The sequence below is a fragment of the Lagopus leucura genome, unplaced genomic scaffold, assembly GCF_019238085.1.
Source record: "Lagopus leucura isolate 7727_CA_CO unplaced genomic scaffold, USGS_WTPT01 Super-Scaffold_73, whole genome shotgun sequence".
Taxonomy (NCBI): Eukaryota; Metazoa; Chordata; class Aves; order Galliformes; family Phasianidae; genus Lagopus; species Lagopus leucura.
Window position 1 is genome coordinate 69,712,964 of NW_024962252.1, and position 21,747 is coordinate 69,734,710.

Below are 21,747 nucleotides of genomic sequence, written 5' to 3' on the forward strand. Positions count from 1 at the left end.
GTCTCAGTTTCTGAATCATCACAAAAAGTGAGTTTAAAACACTGAAGTTTGTAAACAATAAAATCCAATGTTCAAATAAAACTTGACTATTAGTTATGCTGCATTAACTAGTGCTTAGCTTCCTCAAATATATTTAGAATTCTCCATTTCCTTTGGTTTCTTGTACTACAGAAGTAGACAGTTACCTTAGATTATTACGTTTCCTAGATAAAACAGCTCCTAAGAAACAATAATATACATTAGGAAAGTGATAATTACTGCCCTCTAAAAACAAATACAAGGTTTGTCAGAATGAGTTTTGTTATGCCCTGGTGGAAAACGCTGGAAAAAGATTACAGAAAAGTTCTCCTGAAATTATTTGGGCAGTAACTGAGCACAACTTTTCTGGTGATCAAAAGGTAGCTCATAGCAGCTGTAAGCACTTTCAGTACCTTAAAACCACACACACAGAGCAGGAGAGAGAGGACACACCATGCTCATATTCCCACCAAACGAAACTTTACCAGCAAAAAAAAGTGAATCCACAGTATCTAAGACAAGAAGCTAATAACAAATCTCTTGTAACAGACTTAAAGATGACAACAGTCAGAGAAAGAAGTTCTGATACAGTTCAGTGAGCTGGAACATACTGCTCCAACTCTGAAAAACTGAAAATAGAAAGAGCCAAGAAGATTGAAGTAAACGTAATTGCCTGTTGAGTGTCTAAGCTTAAACGCTGTTCCAGGTATAATGATTTTTGGAGATTACGTTACATTCAAAATTATAATAAAAAATGAACTAACAAAATGAAAAGGCTTTTGCAAAACAGTTTCCAGTGCCACATCTAAAAATAAATGTGCTAGCACTGGCCTGGACCTCAATTTTAACATAAGCCCACAGTTTCACATGAAACAGTAGGAATGCACAATAGATGTGAACTACACAAAGAGCAAAAGGTGGACAAACACGCATTTGCTTTTACCATCTCCAGGAAAAGCACTCTGTGACCTCCTAAACATATGAAAGCTGAACAAATGCACCTAACACTACTTAGATTAGCAAACATGGCATCAGAAAGCAATCCATCTACACCTGTGCACCTTCAACAACTCCTCACTCACTCATATCTTTACTCTTAACTTTATCCCAATATTTCCTTTCTTGATACAAATAACTTTCATTTCTCTGTTGACATATTACTAACACAGTTAATCCTAATGAAGAGTAAGATACTGAAAGTAAGAAACTTGATTAGGCAGATGCATCTTGTTTACAAAGGTCTGCTCAGAAAACTAATGCACCTGATACCTATAAGATCTCAGAAAGCAATGCAAAGATCCAGCATATCTTTTGCAGTTGTATCACTGTGAGACAATTATCATAAACTAGATGAAGGCTTTATAAAGATCAAGTGACACAAGTAAATTCCCAGTTCTCTTCTGCCTACACAGCTGCAATACCAAAATCCCCTTAAATAGTTCTAATAGCCTCTATGCTGAAAAAAAACTTTCAAAAAATTAAATAAAAACCAAGTACTGAAAACTTAAGCATGCAAGTAAAATAAGTTTAAATTTTGATAGGATGACTGAACAACAGATTTTGAAGAGATAGACCTGTTGAGATTTAGACCTGTTGTTGCTTCATTACCGATTTGTATCAATTCTGCACAAATCTAAAAATGAAATAACAGAACAACACTTGAGAAGAGGGTAAGGGCAGCACATCATGTGCATAAAGAGGCATGCTCAGCTGATCTGCATGAATGCATACAACCTCTCCAATGAACTAGATGGAAGGAGCTTTTTGAATCACCCAAGAACATTAGTGGTCACAATTCAGTAATAACAAAGGAATAACTTACCCTTTCTGAGCATCAGGACTCCGTTGAAACTCCAAAAGGAGGCAATCTCCAAGTAGAGATGCTTCCCCTTTGGTAGCCAGCCCTTAAATGAGGTAAGGGAAAGGTGGACCCTGGGTCCACACAGGTGGTCATACAAGTGAATTGCTCACACCTGTGCTCCCAAGGCTGGTCGCACCCCTTCACCAGGTGTTCAATCACTGGTTCAGGCTTTGAGCTAACAGTTCCCATACAGAGCTCATTTACTTTAAAAATAGAATCTGTTTGTAAGAAAAAATAATTAGCAAGATTAGAACCACTAGAAAATAATTTCAGAAAGATAGAATTTCTCCCTCTCATTGCTATCAACCCATATGCTGTAAAGACAAACCCCAGAAAGCTGCTTATGCATAAAAACTTTTGTACAACAGAAAGATGAGGGAGATTGCTTTGTGAGGTTTGTGAGGATCTTAAGCACAGCTGACTCCTCAAAAGTTTATCAACTCACTCACCAAAACACAGAAACCTTTTTTTCCAGCAACGTTCTGTTCTACAATTACTGAACTGCTCTACAAGTTTGTCACATTATAGTTCATTAAACGTGGCTGGATTTTGTCGTACTTTTATTTCACGAAAGTGGTTGCATATATACTGTTTACATATTTGTGAGGATCCAAAATTATAAAACCTTTAAAATGGCTACCCATTGTATCCAACACCAAAATCTCACCTTTTTCTTTTTCACTTGATAAAAGTTTTCACCCACATTCAAAATGTTCATAAAGAGCCAACTGTGACATAGCATTATAAGATGTTATTTTGTGCAAAACACCAAATCTGCACATGGTCCAAAAAATAAAAAGCTTCTCTCAGGTTTGATTTCACTCAGTGAAGTCACTGTTTTACAGTCTACGTGCTAGGGACAGATTTCATTCAGCATTTTAAAAAGTTTGTGTAGTTCTGTCCATTATTATGAAAAGAACTATAAACACATTAAAAAAAAAAAAAAAAAAAATTCTTTATCCATTAAGTGTCTCATAGGATTCCAGGCCACCTCCTCACACATGTGTAAGCGAAGGCTGAAGAACTAACAAAAACAAGGACTGATTTTATCTCAAGGTTATGGAAACACCATTAGACTATAAAACCATGGTGTCAAAAATTTATCTTGACGTTTGAAAGAGTCTCAGTGGAGTTAAAAGCTTATCATGTAATTAACTGTAGATAAGTATGTTTAATACTGAGGATCAGAATTTAAAAACAGCCACAGCCTTGATAAACAGCACATTAAATACACTGGAGCTTCCAAAGAGTGATCAGATAGCAAGAATGAAAAAAAAAAAGAAAAAAAAAAAAATTATCTCCAACAACAGTTGTTACAAGAGCAAATTGTCTAGTGAGAACAGTGCAAAGCTCTAAAAAGGAAAGGTACATTACCCTTCTGAAACCCATTCCCATCCAGTTCACTTGATATTTTCCACTTGAACTAAAAATACACTGGGCTGAAATTCTGTCCCCACTTAAAGCAGTAGCAGAATTTTCTTTGATTTTTCACAAGATTGCACTCAAGAGGACTCGGCCTTCTGAACATCACAAGTAAATAAAACTATAATTAATTTTCCACAAAGACAATAGCAATGGACAGCAGAAACTGAGGATTATTTAAAAGAGGTTCCAAAAAACTCCTTTGACCTAAAACAGGTTGGAGAGCTTCCAGTAATTATCTGGAATTTTGTCATCTCACTGCAGGACAGATTTTCTCTCTTGTCTTGAGGTCTGTTTATTTTCTTTCTTGAGGATCCAGCACCAAATAGAATAAAAATGACCTCTGATGGGGGTTATTTTGTGGCATGCAATAAAAAAAGTAATCCAAAAAAGTTCAGTAATAGGCACCTACTGAACTTGAAAGGAATGTTGGAAGAGATTGGGAAAACAAGATTACATCTTGAAATCATGTGTATGTAGTATTTCTTTATTCTACGACCACACATAGTAGTCATCACAGCTGGTCTTTTCTGAGAGTTACACTACAGAGAAGAGACCACATCAGTCTTTTATCAGAGACATACAATTCCAAACCCTATTTAGCTTGGAGGTAAAAGGAGGGAAGGAAATAAAGAAGAAAAAAAGAGGATTTTTTCAACTGACACTCAGCTTATCTCCCAAGAAACATTCTATAAAGTGGGATAAATATAATGCAACACTCATCTGACAATCTAATTGGAACAGCTGTAGATTACCACACTGAAAATTAGACAGTGACATCAAAGGTCTCGAAAGGCATTGTGCCTGACAGGAATTGAAGCAAGATGCTCGCTTTACTTGCAGGTATAGAATATGGTTATATTTAGTCAACAGCTCCTTCCTCCCAACAAATTCACCTGTGTAGTCAGATTCTTCCTTTCCATTTGCCACTTTTTTTTAAATTTTAAATTAGCAATATGAAGTAACTGTGGCCATGGTAGGTCTGTGTCATTTGCCCAACCTTTTTCCTTTTTTAGGGAAAATTGTCACACAGGCTGACTGTTAAATGAGCCAAGGAAGAAGGAAAGAACTTCAATCACTTGATCACCTCTGAACTTATAGAATTTAAAAAGAAAGAAGGAACAACTTGAAAACTTGGTACTTTACAGTGCATTCAATAAGTTCCAGTGAAAATACATTGAGTTAAAAATGTCTTTGTTTTCACATAATGGAGCAAATGTTGTCTACATTAATTAATCATTCTTCATTCTCCAGTTAACAGGATTTGGAGCTATGAAGTCCTACCTTTCATTCTTCCCTTGATCCTCTCTTGCATCACTTGACTAAAATACACGGGAGGGAAGAGGATGTGTACAGAGGCAGATGATTGTGTATACATGCACATCAAAAATTCTAAAAGCTTATATATTTTTTCCACCAGTGCTCCAACATACTGAGCAATCCTCACACTGCTTCTACAAAGTCACCACATTATCCAAATTCAAATGTCTCTCCTATGGTTGAGAATGTGTGTGTGAAATTGTGAGCTAATAGTTCGTTAAAAGGAGGAGTTATAAAACTTTCTCCCCCATTGTGCAGCCCTGTCTCTTCTCTGCATTTGCCAGAAACAGTTTTGCTGAGTTTGCCTTGTCCCAGAGAACAAATCTGCAACTTCTTTTGATGGGAAAAATTCTTGTAGTTGGGCTGGTGGGCAGATTAAACGTGGGGAGAGGTCAAGCATGGTCCAGAGCCAGAACAGAGACAAACAACTCACAGGTGGGTTGAGGGAAAGTGCAGAACTCATACTTTCTTCCCACTGTATCTTGGTTGGCTCAGTTCAATCTAACATAATTTCACTGAGAAAAAATAAATTTCTATCAATTTCTAAGTAAAAAGAGCTTAACAATGAGCTGAAATACCACTGCTTATCACAGGTCTAACAATGTGATAAAAATGTGATTAACATCTCACACATTCAATAACAATCTAAAAGAAATCAATGAAAGAACTGTGGCCAGTATCCTAAGCTTATTGTTAAATGGAGGGCAACAACATCTGTAAACAAATTCTTACAAGCTATAACTCAGCTTGAACCAGTTAAGCGATGATCATTATCTGATATCCAGCCTTATCTTCATCTGTACAAATACTCTAAACCAGTTAACCCAGAGCACACATTCCATATGAAATTCATCTGGCAAATCAGATATGCCAGGCTAAGACAGTAAGAGAGTCTGACTAGAGACTACTTCTGGCATGTTGTCTTTTCCCCTGTAAGTATAGTTCAGCCTGCACATTTTTTCTAGGAAAATCAAAACCTTACATCATAGCAGTCCAATCACTAATAAAAATTCCAGATAAACAATACTGTTGACTGTATTACTCCTATTACCCACAGCAAAAGCAGATTCCACTAGCGTACAAACAGATTGAAAAAAACTGCATTTTTTAATTTCAGTAGAAGAGGCTCTCTTATTTGAACTAGAAGTAAAACATAAAGAGAGTTTGCTTCTTTCATAACAAAACACTACGTAAAACTACTGAAGTGTGCATGAGTTAAATCTTATGCTAGTATTTAACAATAAGAATTTTTTTAAAATTACTCAAGTTAAAACTATGAGTATTCTCCATATGACATACTTCTATTTGTACTGCTCAAGTTAAACTTTCTAACGTGAAAGCAATAAGAGAAAAACAATTATATTTATTTAGTAATGAAACAAACATTTTGCATACTGTGCAAATGAATTTCAAATACTTTATCATGTAGCATTTGAGATGGACGTGACCCATATCCCATGTGGGATACACCACTGCCATAAAGCACCCATTAGCACATATTACTAAATGACAAAACAGACTGAAGCCTATCTAGAAACATAAGACAAAGGATTTTGCAGAAAATTTGTAGAATGATGAGTGATGCTATATGCTCTTCATTACCATTAGAAAAACTACATAGGTTGATTTATTCAATTGTGTGGGTTTTTAAGTTTATCAGTTCAATGTGCTTGTTTTTTTTTTCCCAAGAACATTAACATGATAATTTGAAAAGGGAAAAGGAAAAAAGCCACTGGATGCTACTTTCACTTTTAAGTGTTGTAATTATATAAACCTACGCTTTTTCGTAAGTAGTGACTGAAAAAAAAAAAAAAACCAGTTTGATTTTCCTAGGTTAAATATCAATCTGGATGCATCCGCTGAACTCCTGCTCAAAAATAAATCAAGAACACAAAGAAAGGATAATTTATGAGTTGTCAAGTAACCACATTTTAATACTTACTTTTGTGAAGATCTGAAAAAAGTCAATTGCAGGTGGTAAGTGAGATGCATCCTGGATCTCTGCTCTCAGATACAGTTGCAAGGTATGTGCAAGGTGCCTGAGGCCCTCTTTCATTTCTTCACTTAGTTGTTCAGCATCTTAAAGGGAAAGGAAAAGTACACCAAGGTGTAAACAGAATCTTTCACCAACATCTTGAAAATGTACAGTGGCAGTTATACAGTCTAGACATTTCCAGTTTTAGAATTAATCTTGGCAGAGGGCAATTTTGACAGAGGGCAAACGTTTATCTTTTTTGTTTTTTTTCCCTGACAACTATCTATCAACACAAAGAAGAGTTTATCACTTTGCTACTACCAAACGGTATAAAGAAAATGGTGAGTTAAACATCAAAAGCCAATAAAGTAGATGCATAAACAGACATAAGTCATTAGTACAAAAAATAGGCATCTAGGTTTGTAACATATTCTCCATAGATGCATCAGAAACTTTTATTCTAGCAGACAAGAAATATTTTAGAGACAGAGGGAGTTTTGTACGCAGCAGCTGCTAAACAGAATGGATAAGAAGGAGTATTAAGCAAATATCATTCCTACATTAAATAATAAGGCACCATTATTCATGCTTTGCAATATGAATCCTGAAAGAAATACAGCAATGTGTTTTCTAATGAAGAGACCACCCATGAATCAGGTAAATGATAACATGGAAAGTGAAACTCAGCTGCCCTATTAAGTTCAGTGTCGTCTTACTAACTTGTTCACATTTCTCTTTTCCTGCCAGTTAGCACAAAGCAAATGCTTAAATGGAGAATGTGAAGATGGACAAGTTCAAGAATCAGCCATAACAAAAGGCTAAGAGGATAATTGTGCACTATGAACTAACTTCATCTCTGCACAATAGTGAATTGTTATTACAATTTAAACATTTATCTTTATTGAGAACAGAAATAACCTTTCACTAAGAAAAGCTCTTCCCCATACTTTAGATCCATGACTGCTGATCTCATGGAAGGAGGATTTAAAGCTACCTCTAATGATTCACTTAACAAGAGAATGCAGTTAAAGCAGATGCCTCTGGGTTTGATTAAATAGCCAGCTAATGGTACAGTTCTCAAGCTTCTGTGTTCTATCACATCCAGCATCCCTGAACTTCAAGGTTCAGGCTGTTCTGTAGATACAAATCCAAGCAATGCACAGAGTTTCTTCACATACAGTCTTCTTCATGTTTTGCACTGCCTGGTCCCAAAGCAGTCAGGCAGTCCTTGAAGATGCTTCTTACAGCAGGGTCACTGCAAAGACCTGTAGCAAACATCTTAATGTACACAGCAACTTTATGAAAAGTTTTGAATGCACTTGTCTGGTACAGTAAAGGTACTGAGAAGCAGTTACTGCAAGAAGTTCAGCCTCAAGTGCACCACAGTTCTGCAAGACAGCTGCTAGAGGGAAAGGTCAGACCTTCAAGCAAAAAGAAAACTGGGACAAGTTTGATAGAGACCTTTAGCAGGAAGTTCAGTGCAAGAGTTGGTGAAGGATGAAGGCCACATGAGTGTGAGTGTCCTGAATCCATATTCCTAGGTTCCTAGGATTGCAGAGTTTCAGATAAGTAAATGGTGGACACATTTATTTTTTTTTTAATGGAGCCATGGGCTCTGAATTCCACACTGAAAGCCACACTGGGAGTTGATAGTTTTATCATAGGATTCATTAGGCCATAAGCCTGGGAAACACACACAGTATCACCATCCTGATCTGGCACACCCACAGCTGAGGTCTCAAGCCAGAATTCAACCTCATGAGCTGTGCCAGCTGAAAATAAGCAGAACCCCTAAAGCAGCACTGAGTAGATGCACCCAGTGAGAGCCACGTTTCTACAATGCAACAATGATCCAAATTTATCTTAAAATGTAGAACACCAGGTGCCTTGAAGATACATTTATTCACTCTACACTGGTGTTCAGTAACTGAATTTACAAGGGCTGGCAGAATGGTGCAGTCCTCAGCAGATGACACGAGTGTCACATCTGATGCCAGAGTACAGTGAAAGTGACTATGATGGAGCTTCCACTTTACACACAACACACTAGTGAGCTGCTTTCATTATCTCCCATGAATCCCCTCTGGCAGAGCACTGTGTGCTGACTTGATTACCAGAATGAGCCATGGCTATTTACCAACTAGATGCCTTGCAGCAGAAACAGCTGGCAAGCAAAGGCAACTGTTTCCTTCCAGTTTGGAATGGGACTCCTTACCTGAACACTCATTTGGGGCCACTGAGGACCATTCTAGTTAGCTGGAAGATGCAATCCTACCAACACACCATATTAGAGCAGAAGTACACATCTTCCTGCTACGCACTGCTATTGTAATATATTTGTTTTCCATTCCAGTAAGAGTTAGCCCTTTCTTCAAGATCTGCTCCCATTCCAGGGTTTAGGCACTCCTATCTAAAAGCCATATCTGGGCTTAGTCAGTCACGTGCTGAGGGTCAGGAAGGACAGGCAAGCTCTCCCACAGCACTCAGATTCAGCTCAGAAAGTCTGCGTCACTCACCCAAAGGAACACAGAGATAAAGCTCCATGTTAAGTGGCACAAAAACTACGTAACTGAAGGATTTGCTTTTTTCATAACTACTTCTCAGCATCTTAACAGCATGGACATTTGAGGGTGATCTTGCAAACCTGAATGAACGTACAAGGACAGAAATGCAGACGTACTTACTGTTCTTTCCAACACACAAAACCTCCAGTATAGAACAGCTTGAAGACTGAGTCTTCAAGCAAAGTAGCAAGCTTTTGGATGACTGGAAAACTCAAGTTTAAAAAAAAAGTCATACATTTGTGCTTGCTGTGTAATGTTTCTTTGACACTGAAGAGGCTTTTTCTTTCAAATGTGTTATTTCAAGAGAGCAGGGAGTTTTGAACTTTCGTTATTATTTCGTTAAGAGGCAGGCATGATCTGCTTTACTATTAGCACATATTAGTACCTCTAGAATAGGGAACAGTAATAATCTAAGCAACACAGCTTAAATGGACACTGTGGCATAGGACAGATATGAAAAAGAATACCAAATCCAACTGGAATACCAGGGAGAGACAGGAACAGAATGCAAATTATTCAAGCTGGACTCTGTTCAGGGCATTAGAGCTAATGATCTCTGCAAAAAGTCCCACGGGATCCAAACAACCAAGACCTGGTTTTCACAACTCCTCATGAAATCAAGGCAAAAAAAACAAAGTGAAATAAAAATGCACGAATGTTTTAATTGTGTTTTTATAAAAAACATTTTTAATGGTAAAAACTGAGGTGTGGGAGAGAAAATGCTACAAAAGGCTTGTGGAAAGTTTTCTAAATCAAGCATTGGGATTTAATTATGCAGCCTGACAGCTCTGATACAAATATGAGTAAAGTAGCAAAAAATCATCCAATTGTACCACACACAAACACTTGTATGCATGCTGAGTCTTGTTAAGTGTAAGCAAAGTTGATGTCTACATCATTTGAATTACTTTAATACACAGCAAGATAGGAAAGCCTTGGAAGTAACAAACTGTATGATAAACCAGAACTAGTGAAAGTCACCAAATACACAGACACACCTCCTACTTAATCAGATGTGAAAATAAAATGAATAAAAGCATACAGGTCATCCACACTGAAAATCATCCAACTATACCAAGTAACACTGAAAAAGTAATACTTTGAAGAAACAGGGACAGGGTAGTGACAATAACAACTTTCAGACCTTCTTGACTGAAAAGATTACAGTGTTGAAACAATACTGTGTTGTACAGACACTTCCTGAGAAGCTGTTTGCCTCAGAGGATTAAATCAAATTCTTTTCCCTATAAGCTTAGAGCTTTAATGAAAAAAAAATGACTTTCAAATACATTCTAACAATATTGAAGGAAAGTATATAAATCTTTATCAACATGATCTGTAAAATGTTCAGTAAATAGGAAGAAGTGTCATGAAACAACAGAAATAACTGTTAAAAGTATGACAGTGACTACAAGTTGCCCCATCATACCACAGCCCTCTTTTGGACCATTCTAAATGAAAAACAGTAGAGACGGTTCAAGCTGTATTAAATCCAAGCCTCTGAATAACATTAAAAAAATTTGAGATAATAAATACTTTTATGCTATTTTCTACAAAATCCCTTCAAACAAGACACAGGATTCAACCAAGGATGCATTTCCTATTCTGTAAGTCTTCATACTTCAAAGTACTGCAAAATCTAGGAAAAAAAAGCTTCCTGTCTCAATTATCAGCTCTTCTGAGAGATTGTAATGAACCTCCTTTCCTACCCAAGCCACTGAAACTTATGGGAGCACAAAAGTATTTTTTCCTCCACTGAGAAGTCATGTTCAAAGCAAACATGTATCACATCCAAATTTAGATGTATTTACTTTTTCTGGAAGTTATTTTGAATCTTTAAGCAATAATACTATTGAAAAAAAAAATACAACCACTAATGAAATTTTTCTGTATTGAAACGGTATATAAAAAGGAAGATATTCAGTTCACTTTAAAAGCTGCATCAGCAAAATGTATACTGCAAAACGAGGAAAAATATACAGACTAAATAAGGTGAAAATTTTGCTCGAACAATACATGCTGTTTTTTTCCCCATCAATCCTTGAACATTGAATCCTTTCCCACAGAGGTTTAAACACAGTCAGTTTTGCCTTTAGTTTAGACTTTCCTGCCATATTCTATTACTCTACGTTAGCAGACTTTCAGAAGGCAAGCTGCAGTAGGGTAGGATGGCCGTTCTGTAAAACAGAAAATGGAAGCATTACCTGCAATACAGCTGGCAATTACTTACTTGACTGAAGATCTGAAAAAGAGTAGAGTCTCTCAGAAAGGCATGCTGATTGCCTAAGCTGTAGAGAAAAACAGATAATTAATACTTACACGGCATGTTTTATCTTGAAAACACTCTACGAAATTGATTATTCAATGTGATATGCCTGTAAGATAATTAGGTACAGGTAACTGCATCAACATAAATCTGGTCAGTCTATACTTTCTGTAAACTATCATGAAATACTACTTAATTTCTGATGTTATGACACTTTCTACTAGTATATTTTCTCGACTTTGGCAGTTTGCCCTTAGTAATTTACTGTGGCCCTTCATACTGTAATTGAAAGCAATTTATGAGGTTAGTAGTCTCAGATTTCATGAGACTATAATTAATGTACTGCATTTCTAGGTACATATTTGCCCTTTAAAAACCATCACGCACACACTGCTCCCAACAATGTATAAATTAAGATATTAAATTACATTCTATCATTCAGACCCCAATAAATGAATACATTTTTATTCAAGAAAGACAGTATCATGGCAGGGTCAGGAAAAAAAAAAAAAAAAAAAAAAAAAGGATTTATAATCTCAGTCATCAGCCTATTGATTTAACAGAAAATTTAGTCTGTGTAAATTAATCAAGCTGTGGGAATGTCAAAACCCAGGACTTTCAAGAAAAATTTAGGAAAAAAATATCCAATTGAGATTAAGGGAACCCAACATTAAAAGGAAGGGTTAACAGTGCATGCTTCTCTTTACCACTCATATATATTAAAAAAAAAATAAAAATAAACAAACAAAAAAAAAAAATCCCAGTGAACTTGATGGATGCACCAATAACTTTGATAGTATCAAACAAAAAACAGTGTGTTCTGTGCTTTCCCTCTAGGCAGAAATAAGTTTAGGATGCTGTGACAGCCATAGGAATAAAAACTTCATAAACAGACCTCTTGAGCTTAATTATGTCCATTTCAGTCCTCTTGAACCTTTTCACACTTCTGCAAATCAATCAGTAATATTTTAATGCAGTGTGCAGTCCAATTTTATTCAGCGATCCCAGTCACTTCAGCTTTCTAGTTCTTAATTACATTAAAAATGTAGAGTGAAAAAGTATTAACCCGAAACTATTACACTGAATATATCTAAAAGTATGTCACTTACTAGCTTAAAAACAATCCTGCCAGCAAGTCTGACAGAATCTGGAGGAAAATTAGGCTTGACATTCTGAAGGCACTTGCACTCCCGCTTGTGGTCCAGCCAAGCTTCTTTCTATCAATTTAAAAATAAATAAATAAATGGAAGAGAAAGAAAAACTTCATGTTATTGTTACTATTATTCTAGATATATTATATACATATACGCACACACACTCCTTCATACATACATTGTTTCACTGTGGGAAGAAGATAGGGAGCTCCCTACCCTGGAGATTAGAAAGGGTGCTACAATATGGTTTTTTTCCTTTTTCCTTTTTTTTTTTTTTTTTTTTTCTTTTCCAAGCTAGTATGAAAGACAGACAACAACAAATCTTCGATAAAGAGAAACTTATGCTGGAAGACAGAGGCAATGTCTGACCACCTTTTTTTTTTTCCCTAACTTCCAGCTTTCTAAGCTCAAAATTCTGCTCATGCTTAACAAAATCTCCAAGCTCATCTCATTAATACAGTACATCTTTACATTGTTAATATATACATATATTCACAGTATAGATCTGAAGACAATGAGCGATTTTTCAGACATTTTTATAAGCAAATTGAAAACAACAGAACAGTAAACAGCTGTTACAGTGATAAGAACTCAGAAAAACCAAAAGCTTCTGAAGGTGACTTCTCTCACAGATTAATGCAGAGAGGAAAACAAAAAATGAAATTCAAGAAAACCAGCTTCTACAAGGTAAATGCCACATAGGAAATGATAACATGTCCAATACAAAGCAATTATACATTCAGCAATAAAAAAAAAAAAAGAGGGAACATCTGTGATATGTACAAGTGCACATCACAGCTACACACACTGACATTTGAGTTATAAAGATTACAGAGGTCATTATGCAATTTTATTTTTTTTTAAAGCTGTGTTTATATGGGAAAACATTTCAGGTGGCCAGGCTTCGGCATCAGTGACACTCATTCTGTTTCACTGTGGGTTTTCCCCCACCTTTGGCTTACATATACTAAATAAATGGTATTTTTTATTTCTTTCAGTTGCATGGGAGATTTGTGGTTTCTTTTCCTATACCCACAGCTCGAGAAAGGGAAAAAAAATGACACCAAGAAGGCATTAATCCAAATATAGTTAGTGTCACATGCTGTCTGACAAATAAAAGGCAAGAATCTACTGCTCAATAGAAATACTCTTCTCTAGAAGAAACAAGGTCACACTTGTAAATGTCCTGATGTCATTCCCTGCAATATAATTACATGAGCATTTTTCTACTGCTTGAACTAAAATTGTTCTTCGGAGCAAGCCTTTATCTGTCGATTTTCATTCCTTACATAAATTCTGCACAGAATTTCAAGTATGCTGAATGTGACACCAAAATGATTAATAGCTTACCCAACCAATAAAGCCCTAATGAGACAAAACATACAGCACCACCCAGCCTAATATGCCACACTTCTCAGGGATGCATTTCCCTATGAGAATAACACTGAGAGCAGATGCTCTCTTCTAAGCAGTGCTTGGCAAAAGCTGATGCCAAGAAGAAATCTGTGGGATCCTTCTGCAGGAGGGATGCTGGAACAGAGACTGCTGCTCACTTCCTCCCAGGTGACCAGGGGAGAAGCAAAGTTCCAAATACATCAAGTATGATGAGATCAGAAGTATTCTTCCTATTCAGACAACAAACAGAAATTGCAGAACTACATGTAACTGTTAAGTCCTGTAACCCTACCTTTAAAGGCAGTCTCTAACGACACTTATTGGTGGGCTTATCTTGGTGCCACAGCTCTGAACTCCAAATGTCCTGGCTTTCAGACAGGGCTTTTATACCCTCTAAATGGCATGAGTACAGACATTGCCATGGAGAGGCATGGTCACCTGGTCTGACCCTTCTCCCTCCTTGTCAGGGAAGTGCTTCCAGTTTTTTCCAACAGATTTTTTCCCTGTTAGAAATGAACACTCCCAAAAAGAAGCAAGGGAAGACAAATAAATACTACAGAGCAGTGCTCACTGCTCCTCTTCCAGACTTCACTACGTTTAGGATCTCAAAAACAGAATCCTTCCTTTTACCTCCTCCCAAACCAGTGGCTAAGAAGGGAAGCAATTGAAGACTAGAGCTAAAAAAAAAAAAAAAAAAAAAAAAAAAAAAAGTGGGATTTTTATTTGTTTATTTTAAATTAAATCACAGAATCACATAATTGTAGAGGTTGGAAGGGAGTACAGGTTGGACTCACAGAGTCCAACTCCCCTGCCAAAGCAGGCTCCCTGCAGCAGGTTGCACACATAGGCATTAAATAGACATTTCAATAGTTTTTCATAATGACACATTCTGAATTCTGCCTAAAGGTCCCACTTGTCAGGGATTATCATCTACATCACTTGTCCCCAAACTGTAGGATGCACCAAATTAATTAACAGTGCCAGGAGATCACAACAGCAATTATGAGGAGAAGCAAACATGGTCACTCCATACATTTGGAGAGATACCCAGACTAACACTGCTAGAAAACAGCACTGAGAAATTAGGCAAATTAAGCATAAGCAGGTGAGAAAGGAGTTCTAGCAGAGAATTGTTGAGAAGGGACAAAAGTAAATGAGGTCCAGCTCAAAAACACATTTCAAATCAAAAGGCCTACATATAACATATGTATAATAGGCCTTTTGACTATTGTATGATCCCAAAATGAGAATTCAATCATAAAGATCAGCGCAAAGGATCTTTTCCAGCCCTACATTTCTAATATCTCCTTTTTTCTAAGTGTTAAAAGTGAAAGCAAGCAGCTTCAACTGGCCTAAGAGATAACAGAGAATTCTGAAATTTGACACAGTGCACTTGAAATTTTTCATCTTTAACATTTTCTACAAGCTAGAAATTCCAACTCCTCTTCTGTTTTGTCAGAACTTCTTGCTCTGCCCACATATCTTCTTGAAGGATAACATTTTTCAAGCTAAGTTCCAAGAGGCTAAATATCTTTTTCAAGGGTATTTCCTCCCCTACAGGTTAACACAAAGACACTTTTTATTAACCACTTGACACTTGAAACCACGTGAGGATTTCTACAAAACATTTTCAGCCTTAAAAATGGCTCATTTTAGAATCACAGAATCCTTAGAATTGGAAGAGACCTCTGAATGCCATGTAGCTCAACTCCCCTGCAATGAATTTTGGCCCATCCTATAACAGAAATTCCCTGCTGAGTGTACTTCAAAGTTTCATTCACAAAGTCTACCTTTATCCCAAATCCAGTTCAGCCATTCAGTTAATATGGGGTTTCAGTCTGTTTCATTGTGGTTCATTTTTGAAAGTCAGATTTTTACTTCAATTCTGATTTCATTAACTGTATTAATTGGAAAACTCCATAAAGCTAACAGACTTAAGCCTCAGTTAAGTGTTTTATATGGTGGGATTTATTTAATACATGTGAAAAATTAATCAAATCATTCTGCAGCTAAGTGTAAATTGTAAATCCAACAGCACAACCAATATTTCCAAGCTGGTCTGTTATTTAGTTATTTACAAGAATAAAATAATGCTGTTTTGCCAATATTCACTTTTTAAATGTGCAAACTCCAATTTGAGTCAATACCCTGCTGTTTATTTTGTTCAGCAATTATTTCAATTGTAAGGGAACAAACTAATGAATTGCACTGCAGCTACAAAGCCTAAGTAGAGCACAAAGCCCATGCCTTGGCCAAGGAGAGCTCCACTAACAGCTGTTGTAAAAAGAGCTACACAGTAGTTTAGACAGCTTATTGAAAGAAAAATGAACTAGGGGACAGTACTCAACAGAAAACAGATCTGCTTTGTCTCAGTTTTATCCGGATCATTTGCACAGAATTGTCAGTCTCAATAAATTCACTGTTTTGTCCATATAACTGAATTTTTTTTTCAGTTGTTCTCAATTGCTATCTACTACCAAAAGAGACTGGGTGATATTAATTACACATTAATTCTGTATAACATTAACAGCACAAGATGCTGTGAGACAATAAATACACAGCATGTTCAGTGCTGATTACTTAAAGCAGAACCAGCCCTGTCTCCCCAAAATCAATACCTATAACAGTGGAGGTAGGGAAACTGGAGATGGTTTAAAGCATAAGAACCCTAGAGCTGGAAGCAAAAAACAAGAATATTCAAGATAACCTGAGGCTATCCAGTGTGAATCCTCAAAGCAAATTCACCTAATTGCTTTCCCAAAGGCTAAAACTCCATTTCCTAGTTTTGTTGCTATTACACATAGGTGAGAAGAGGCTATTGCATTACACCTTGTAAATTTGCTTGTGCAGGTCGGTGCCAGCATAGGGGCCATGGTGCCTCATTTCACATTAGAGAGTCATCAACGGAGGCTTTACCAATTACTCTCCTGACACACATTTGTTTTAAAGTTACCTTACAAATAACTCTGGTCTTCTATATTCTTCAGTTATATTTTCCTTGTGATTTCCTATAATAAATCTCTTTGTGGCACTATTATTGATGCTACAGCAAGCACCTAATGTACGTTGCACACATTTGCTGTACAATGAATCAAAATGTCTTATCTCCCTCCTTTCCCCCTCCATATGTTTTAATCCCCAAAAGAATGGGTTTTGGCATGTTGAGAGCATTGCAAATCATAGTAAGGCAGAATTGCTTCTAGTATCACATTGTAAAGGATCAACGAAAAACACATTGTGTGAGGGGACATGGCACACCTAAAGTGTGAAAGGACCACTTGAAGGTCAAAGAATTAAAAAGTTAGATTTCTATATCTGTAATAGAATATCACTACTGGTCTTTATTAACAATTATTTGTCTTCCTTAGACAAGCAAACAAAAAATAACCATGCACACCTAAGAGAAATTATGCAGAAATTAAATTTTTTGTTTGTTTGTTTTTTGTTTTTGTTGTTGTTGCTGTTGTTTTTTAAGGCAATCTTCATGCTTTGAATTTCAGGTGTCCGGTTTTCTGCCAAGTCACACCTTATGCAGTCATCTATCCATGTGTGACTATTCAATACCAAGGCCTGCCAACTTCTGTGCACAAGTTTCAGTTACAATATCAAACAGTAAAGCTAAGCTTCTAGGGTTGAACACTTTTCCAAGCTGTTTCATACAACAGAATAATAGGATAATTCAAATTGGAAGGGATCTCTGGAGTTCTCAAGTTGCAAAGTAGGGTTAATTCTGTGGTCAGATCTCACTCAGCAATTTATCCAGTAGGATCTGAAAACCTCCAAGGATGCAAATGGCACTATCACCATAGTCAGCCTGTTTCAATTCTTGGTTGTCCTCAGGGTCAAGAAGTTTTTCCTTACACGTCTGAATCTTTTTTCTTTCAACTTATTTCCATTGTCCCTCATCTTCCTGCCATGCATTTTGCAAAGTGCCTGGCTCCATCTTCTTGATACCATCCTTCAAGATACTGTTTTGTCCAATAATGCCTCTTACCTGCAAATACTCAAATCTTTCTTCCTCTTAAAACAAATGGGATATATACTTTTCCACAATAAAAATTACTCTTGAAATACAAATGGTTTTACTGCAGAATAGGCTTAGAACCTCCAGTCTGCAACCAGCAAGCTGCAGAATTCTTCCTCTCCCTCTAAGCACAGCCAAACACCACACATTTCATCTTAGCTCTGTCTCAGGAAATATAATCTTATATTTGTAACTGTAAGAATAATCAAAATAAAACAAGGCAATACACTCTCTATCCATAAGCGCAAACCAAAAAATATAGAGACGCGCCAATGTGGAAAATTCATGGAGACCCTGTAAATTAAGTATTTAAATGATTGTTTTTCTTCAGTACTTTATAGCTGTAATTCTTCATCTTACCTGACATGATTTACCACAGTATTTAGCAACTTTGCACTGAGAGCATCTGTGCAGATGTTCATTCCTGTTAAGAAAAAAAAAAATCTGTTAAAAATATGAGTAGAGCCTTATATTTATCCTTCTTACATAACTGGCAGTTTTCAAATATTGGAGGAAAAAAAAAAAAAAAAAGTACCTGGAGGAAATTAAAAAAAAAAAAAAACCTATAATGCATTGCAGCCCAGGAAGAAATTGTGCATTACATACAAAGCTGTTTTCACATTCCATTACTCGTATGACTTAATACACGTGGGGCCACCCTGAATTAACAGCAGAGATATCAAGTGTGACTTTTTTGTGTGTGTCATACAGCTACAATCCTAATGAGTTTGGGTTTTTAGATACCATTACATCTGCATACTTATTAAGTGTCTTGAGCATTGTTTTCAGCATCAGCACATCTTAAGCAAGACCTGATTGTCAAACTGCAGTTATGACATCAGATTATAACTTTATTATTATAGAGCCTCAACGTGACAAGTCACAGCAGAATTGGTGGTCAGTAAGACCAAACTAAAAATGCATTCAGAGGTGAAATAATGAAAATCTAATGAAAGTTAGGAGGATAACGTACAGAGATGCACAGCACAATCCAAGGGTAAAAAGTGTCTCCATCATTTTCTGATGTTGTCATAGTTTACAGTTATCCAAATTAAAAATAAAATATCACTATAGGTTTATAAATTTTCAGACATTAAATGTGAAAACATACACAGAGAACATCTTACACCTCAAATACGTGAATTCAAGAAGAAAGATTTACTCTAGAGCAGTAGAAAGGAGGCAAAGATTTTGATGTTCCTCTCCCCTTGATTTTCCGTAGAAAGTACTACACACAGATTTACAAAGAAGCAACATTCTTTGAATAGCTACTGTATGAAAACCACTATTTTGCTGCACAATATTTCGTAGGCATTCCTGCTGACTACCAAGAGAATCATATCATAGAATCATAGAATGGCTTGAGTTGGAAGGAATCTCAAGGATCATGAATCTCCAACCCCCCTGCCACAGGCAGGGCCACCAACCTCCCCATTTAATACTAGACCTGGCTGCCCAGGGCCCCATCCAACCTGCCCTTAAACACCCCAGGGATGGGGCATCCACAACCTCTGGGCAGCCTGTTCCAGCACCTCACCACTCTCTCTGTAAAGAATTTCCCTGACATCCAACCTAAATCTCCTCTCCCTCAACTTAAAACCATTTCCCCTTGCCCTGCTATTATCAACCCTTGTAAAAAGTTGATTCCCCTCCTGTTTGTAGGCTCTCTTTAGGTACTGGAAGGCTGCAATGAGACCACTCCACAGCCTTCTCTTCTCCAGGCTGAACAAGCCCAGCTCATGTTAAGTTTTTCATCCACCAGGACCCCCAGGTCCTTCTCTGCAGGGCAATTCTCAAGGACTGCTCCTCCCAGTCTGTATACACACCCAGGCCCAAGAGAATTACAAATTAGAAGTATTTCAGATACAAGCACATGTTCTGCTATTACATGCCATGCTAAGCAGCATGTTCCGTCAAGGACATGAAAGACTCATTTTTAATAAATGACCCACAAATTCTTTCTAGATGTTTTGCAATTAACAGCACAGATGAACACTTTGCTGAAGCTAGACATTTCAAATTACTGAAAGATGACACGACAAGAATTTCAACTTCTTTACTCACTGCTTTGTTCTTCCTATAAGTCTGTCAGTGAACTTTTCATAACATATTAATCATAGGCAATGCTATCAACAAAAAATCTGCCCACCAAACTGTGAAATAAAAATGAAAGAAAAAGAGATAGAGCTCTGGTATGCTGCTTAGCTGTTCATCTGCACAGCTGTAGTCCTCAAGTCTGCCACTCTGCAGCGTGCCTATGCTCTTTGCCATAGTTCTGCTCTATTCAGCTTCACAGAATCACAGACAACATGAGGGATCTTTCAGCCTCTCCTTTTCCAGAAAACTTCTTTTGTTCCACAATTCTACATCTAGTGAACTCCATCAAACTTCTCTTTATCACCTCTTCCTGTAGAATGACTTGGCAAAACATTTTTAAAACCAGACTTTTTTTTGTTCTAAATGCTATCCACCTAAACAGAGTTAGGGCTTGGCTAATACAGCATTAGTAATTTCAGTGACACGCACATTAAAGTACCAAAAAGGCCAAGCACGAGCACGCAGAAGACAGATTCTAAAAGCAGAGTAATTATAACTTTCTAGAGACAGATTTTAAAGGAATGGATGCCCATAAGTACTGGAGAACTCTCTCATACAGATTCCACATCCTTCCATCAGTCTAGATCTGACAACCTCAATAAACTACAAACACACCTTGTCAGGGTCTCTTTTTCCCAAAAGATGCCATGATTTACTGTAACCACTGATGAAGTCACCAACACTGGCTTATTCATTTTATAAAAAAGAAAAAAAGAAATAACCATACACCACAAAGCACCAAGCTTCTTCTGCACCCTCTGAAGTTTCAGTACTTCACAGGATTAGATTCCTTCCATCTTTCACCACAAAGGGTAAACAATGCTGTAGTGACAAACAAATACACGTAGAAATCGAAGGACTATTACTCTAAATCTGTTTTTTTTCCAGATTGACACTACCAGTCAGATTACTTGAATAAGATGATCCTTGCTGTCACTGTATAACAAATTAACAATCTATTCATCTTTTGGGGTTGTTCTCAGTGACAAGTAGATGTAGGACACCACTTACAGACCTGAACAGCACAGCTACGATAAAACAGAATCACAGAATCACAGAATCACAGAATCACAAGGTTGGAAACAACCTGCAAGATCATCCAGTCCAACCACCCTCCCATTCCTATCAGTGCCACAAGCTACTAAACCATCTCTCGCAGCTCCTCACCCAGGCGCCTCTTGAGCACTACCAGGGACGGCAACTCCACAACCTCCCTGGCAGCCATTCCAGTGCCTGACCACCCTTTGAGAGAAAAAGTTTCTCCTAACATCCAACCTAAACCTCCTCTGGTATAACTTCTGGCCATTTCCTCGGGTCCTACTATTTGCCTGGGAGAAGAGGCCAGACCCTTTTGCACCACAACCTCCCTTCAGGAAGTTGAAACGGTTGTTTTGAATTCCAGACCTCTCCCTCCTGGATGAAAAAAAATTCCTTTAGACTTATAGTATCCATGAATCTTGCAACGTGGCATTTTAAATGTAAAAAAAGAATGATTCAACCCACTTACTCTGAATATAAAGAATTCAAAAATAAGATTAATGTATTTGTGTATATATGATTGATGCATTTTAGGACATTTTTAAAAAATGAGACTATTTGCCTATTTTATTCCAGTCCTACACATTTTATTAACATTACAGATTACTGAAAC

At 37.0% G+C, this 21,747-nt stretch overlaps 1 protein-coding gene across 5 annotated transcripts in view; it reads right to left on the reverse strand.

Annotated features, from left to right (window-relative positions):
- SMYD3 (SET and MYND domain containing 3) overlaps nt 1-21,747 on the reverse strand; it is a 360,402-nt gene that overhangs the window by 306,393 nt on the left and 32,262 nt on the right. For 4 of the 5 annotated variants that reach the window (XR_006183097.1, XR_006183096.1, XM_042895284.1 and 1 more), the window contains exons 2-5: nt 18,360-18,423; nt 12,536-12,643; nt 11,391-11,448; nt 6,564-6,700 (exon numbers count right to left, since the gene is read on the reverse strand). Coding sequence is in view for 3 of the 5 variants with exons in the window: in XM_042895284.1 (XP_042751218.1) it covers nt 6,564-6,700; nt 11,391-11,448; nt 12,536-12,643; nt 18,360-18,423 (367 nt within the window). In the remaining 2 variants the exon portion in view is untranslated. Of the gene's footprint in view, nt 1-6,563; nt 6,701-11,364; nt 11,449-12,535; nt 12,644-18,359; nt 18,424-21,747 lie in introns of those variants that run through there. The other variant, XM_042895287.1, reaches the window with a different exon arrangement.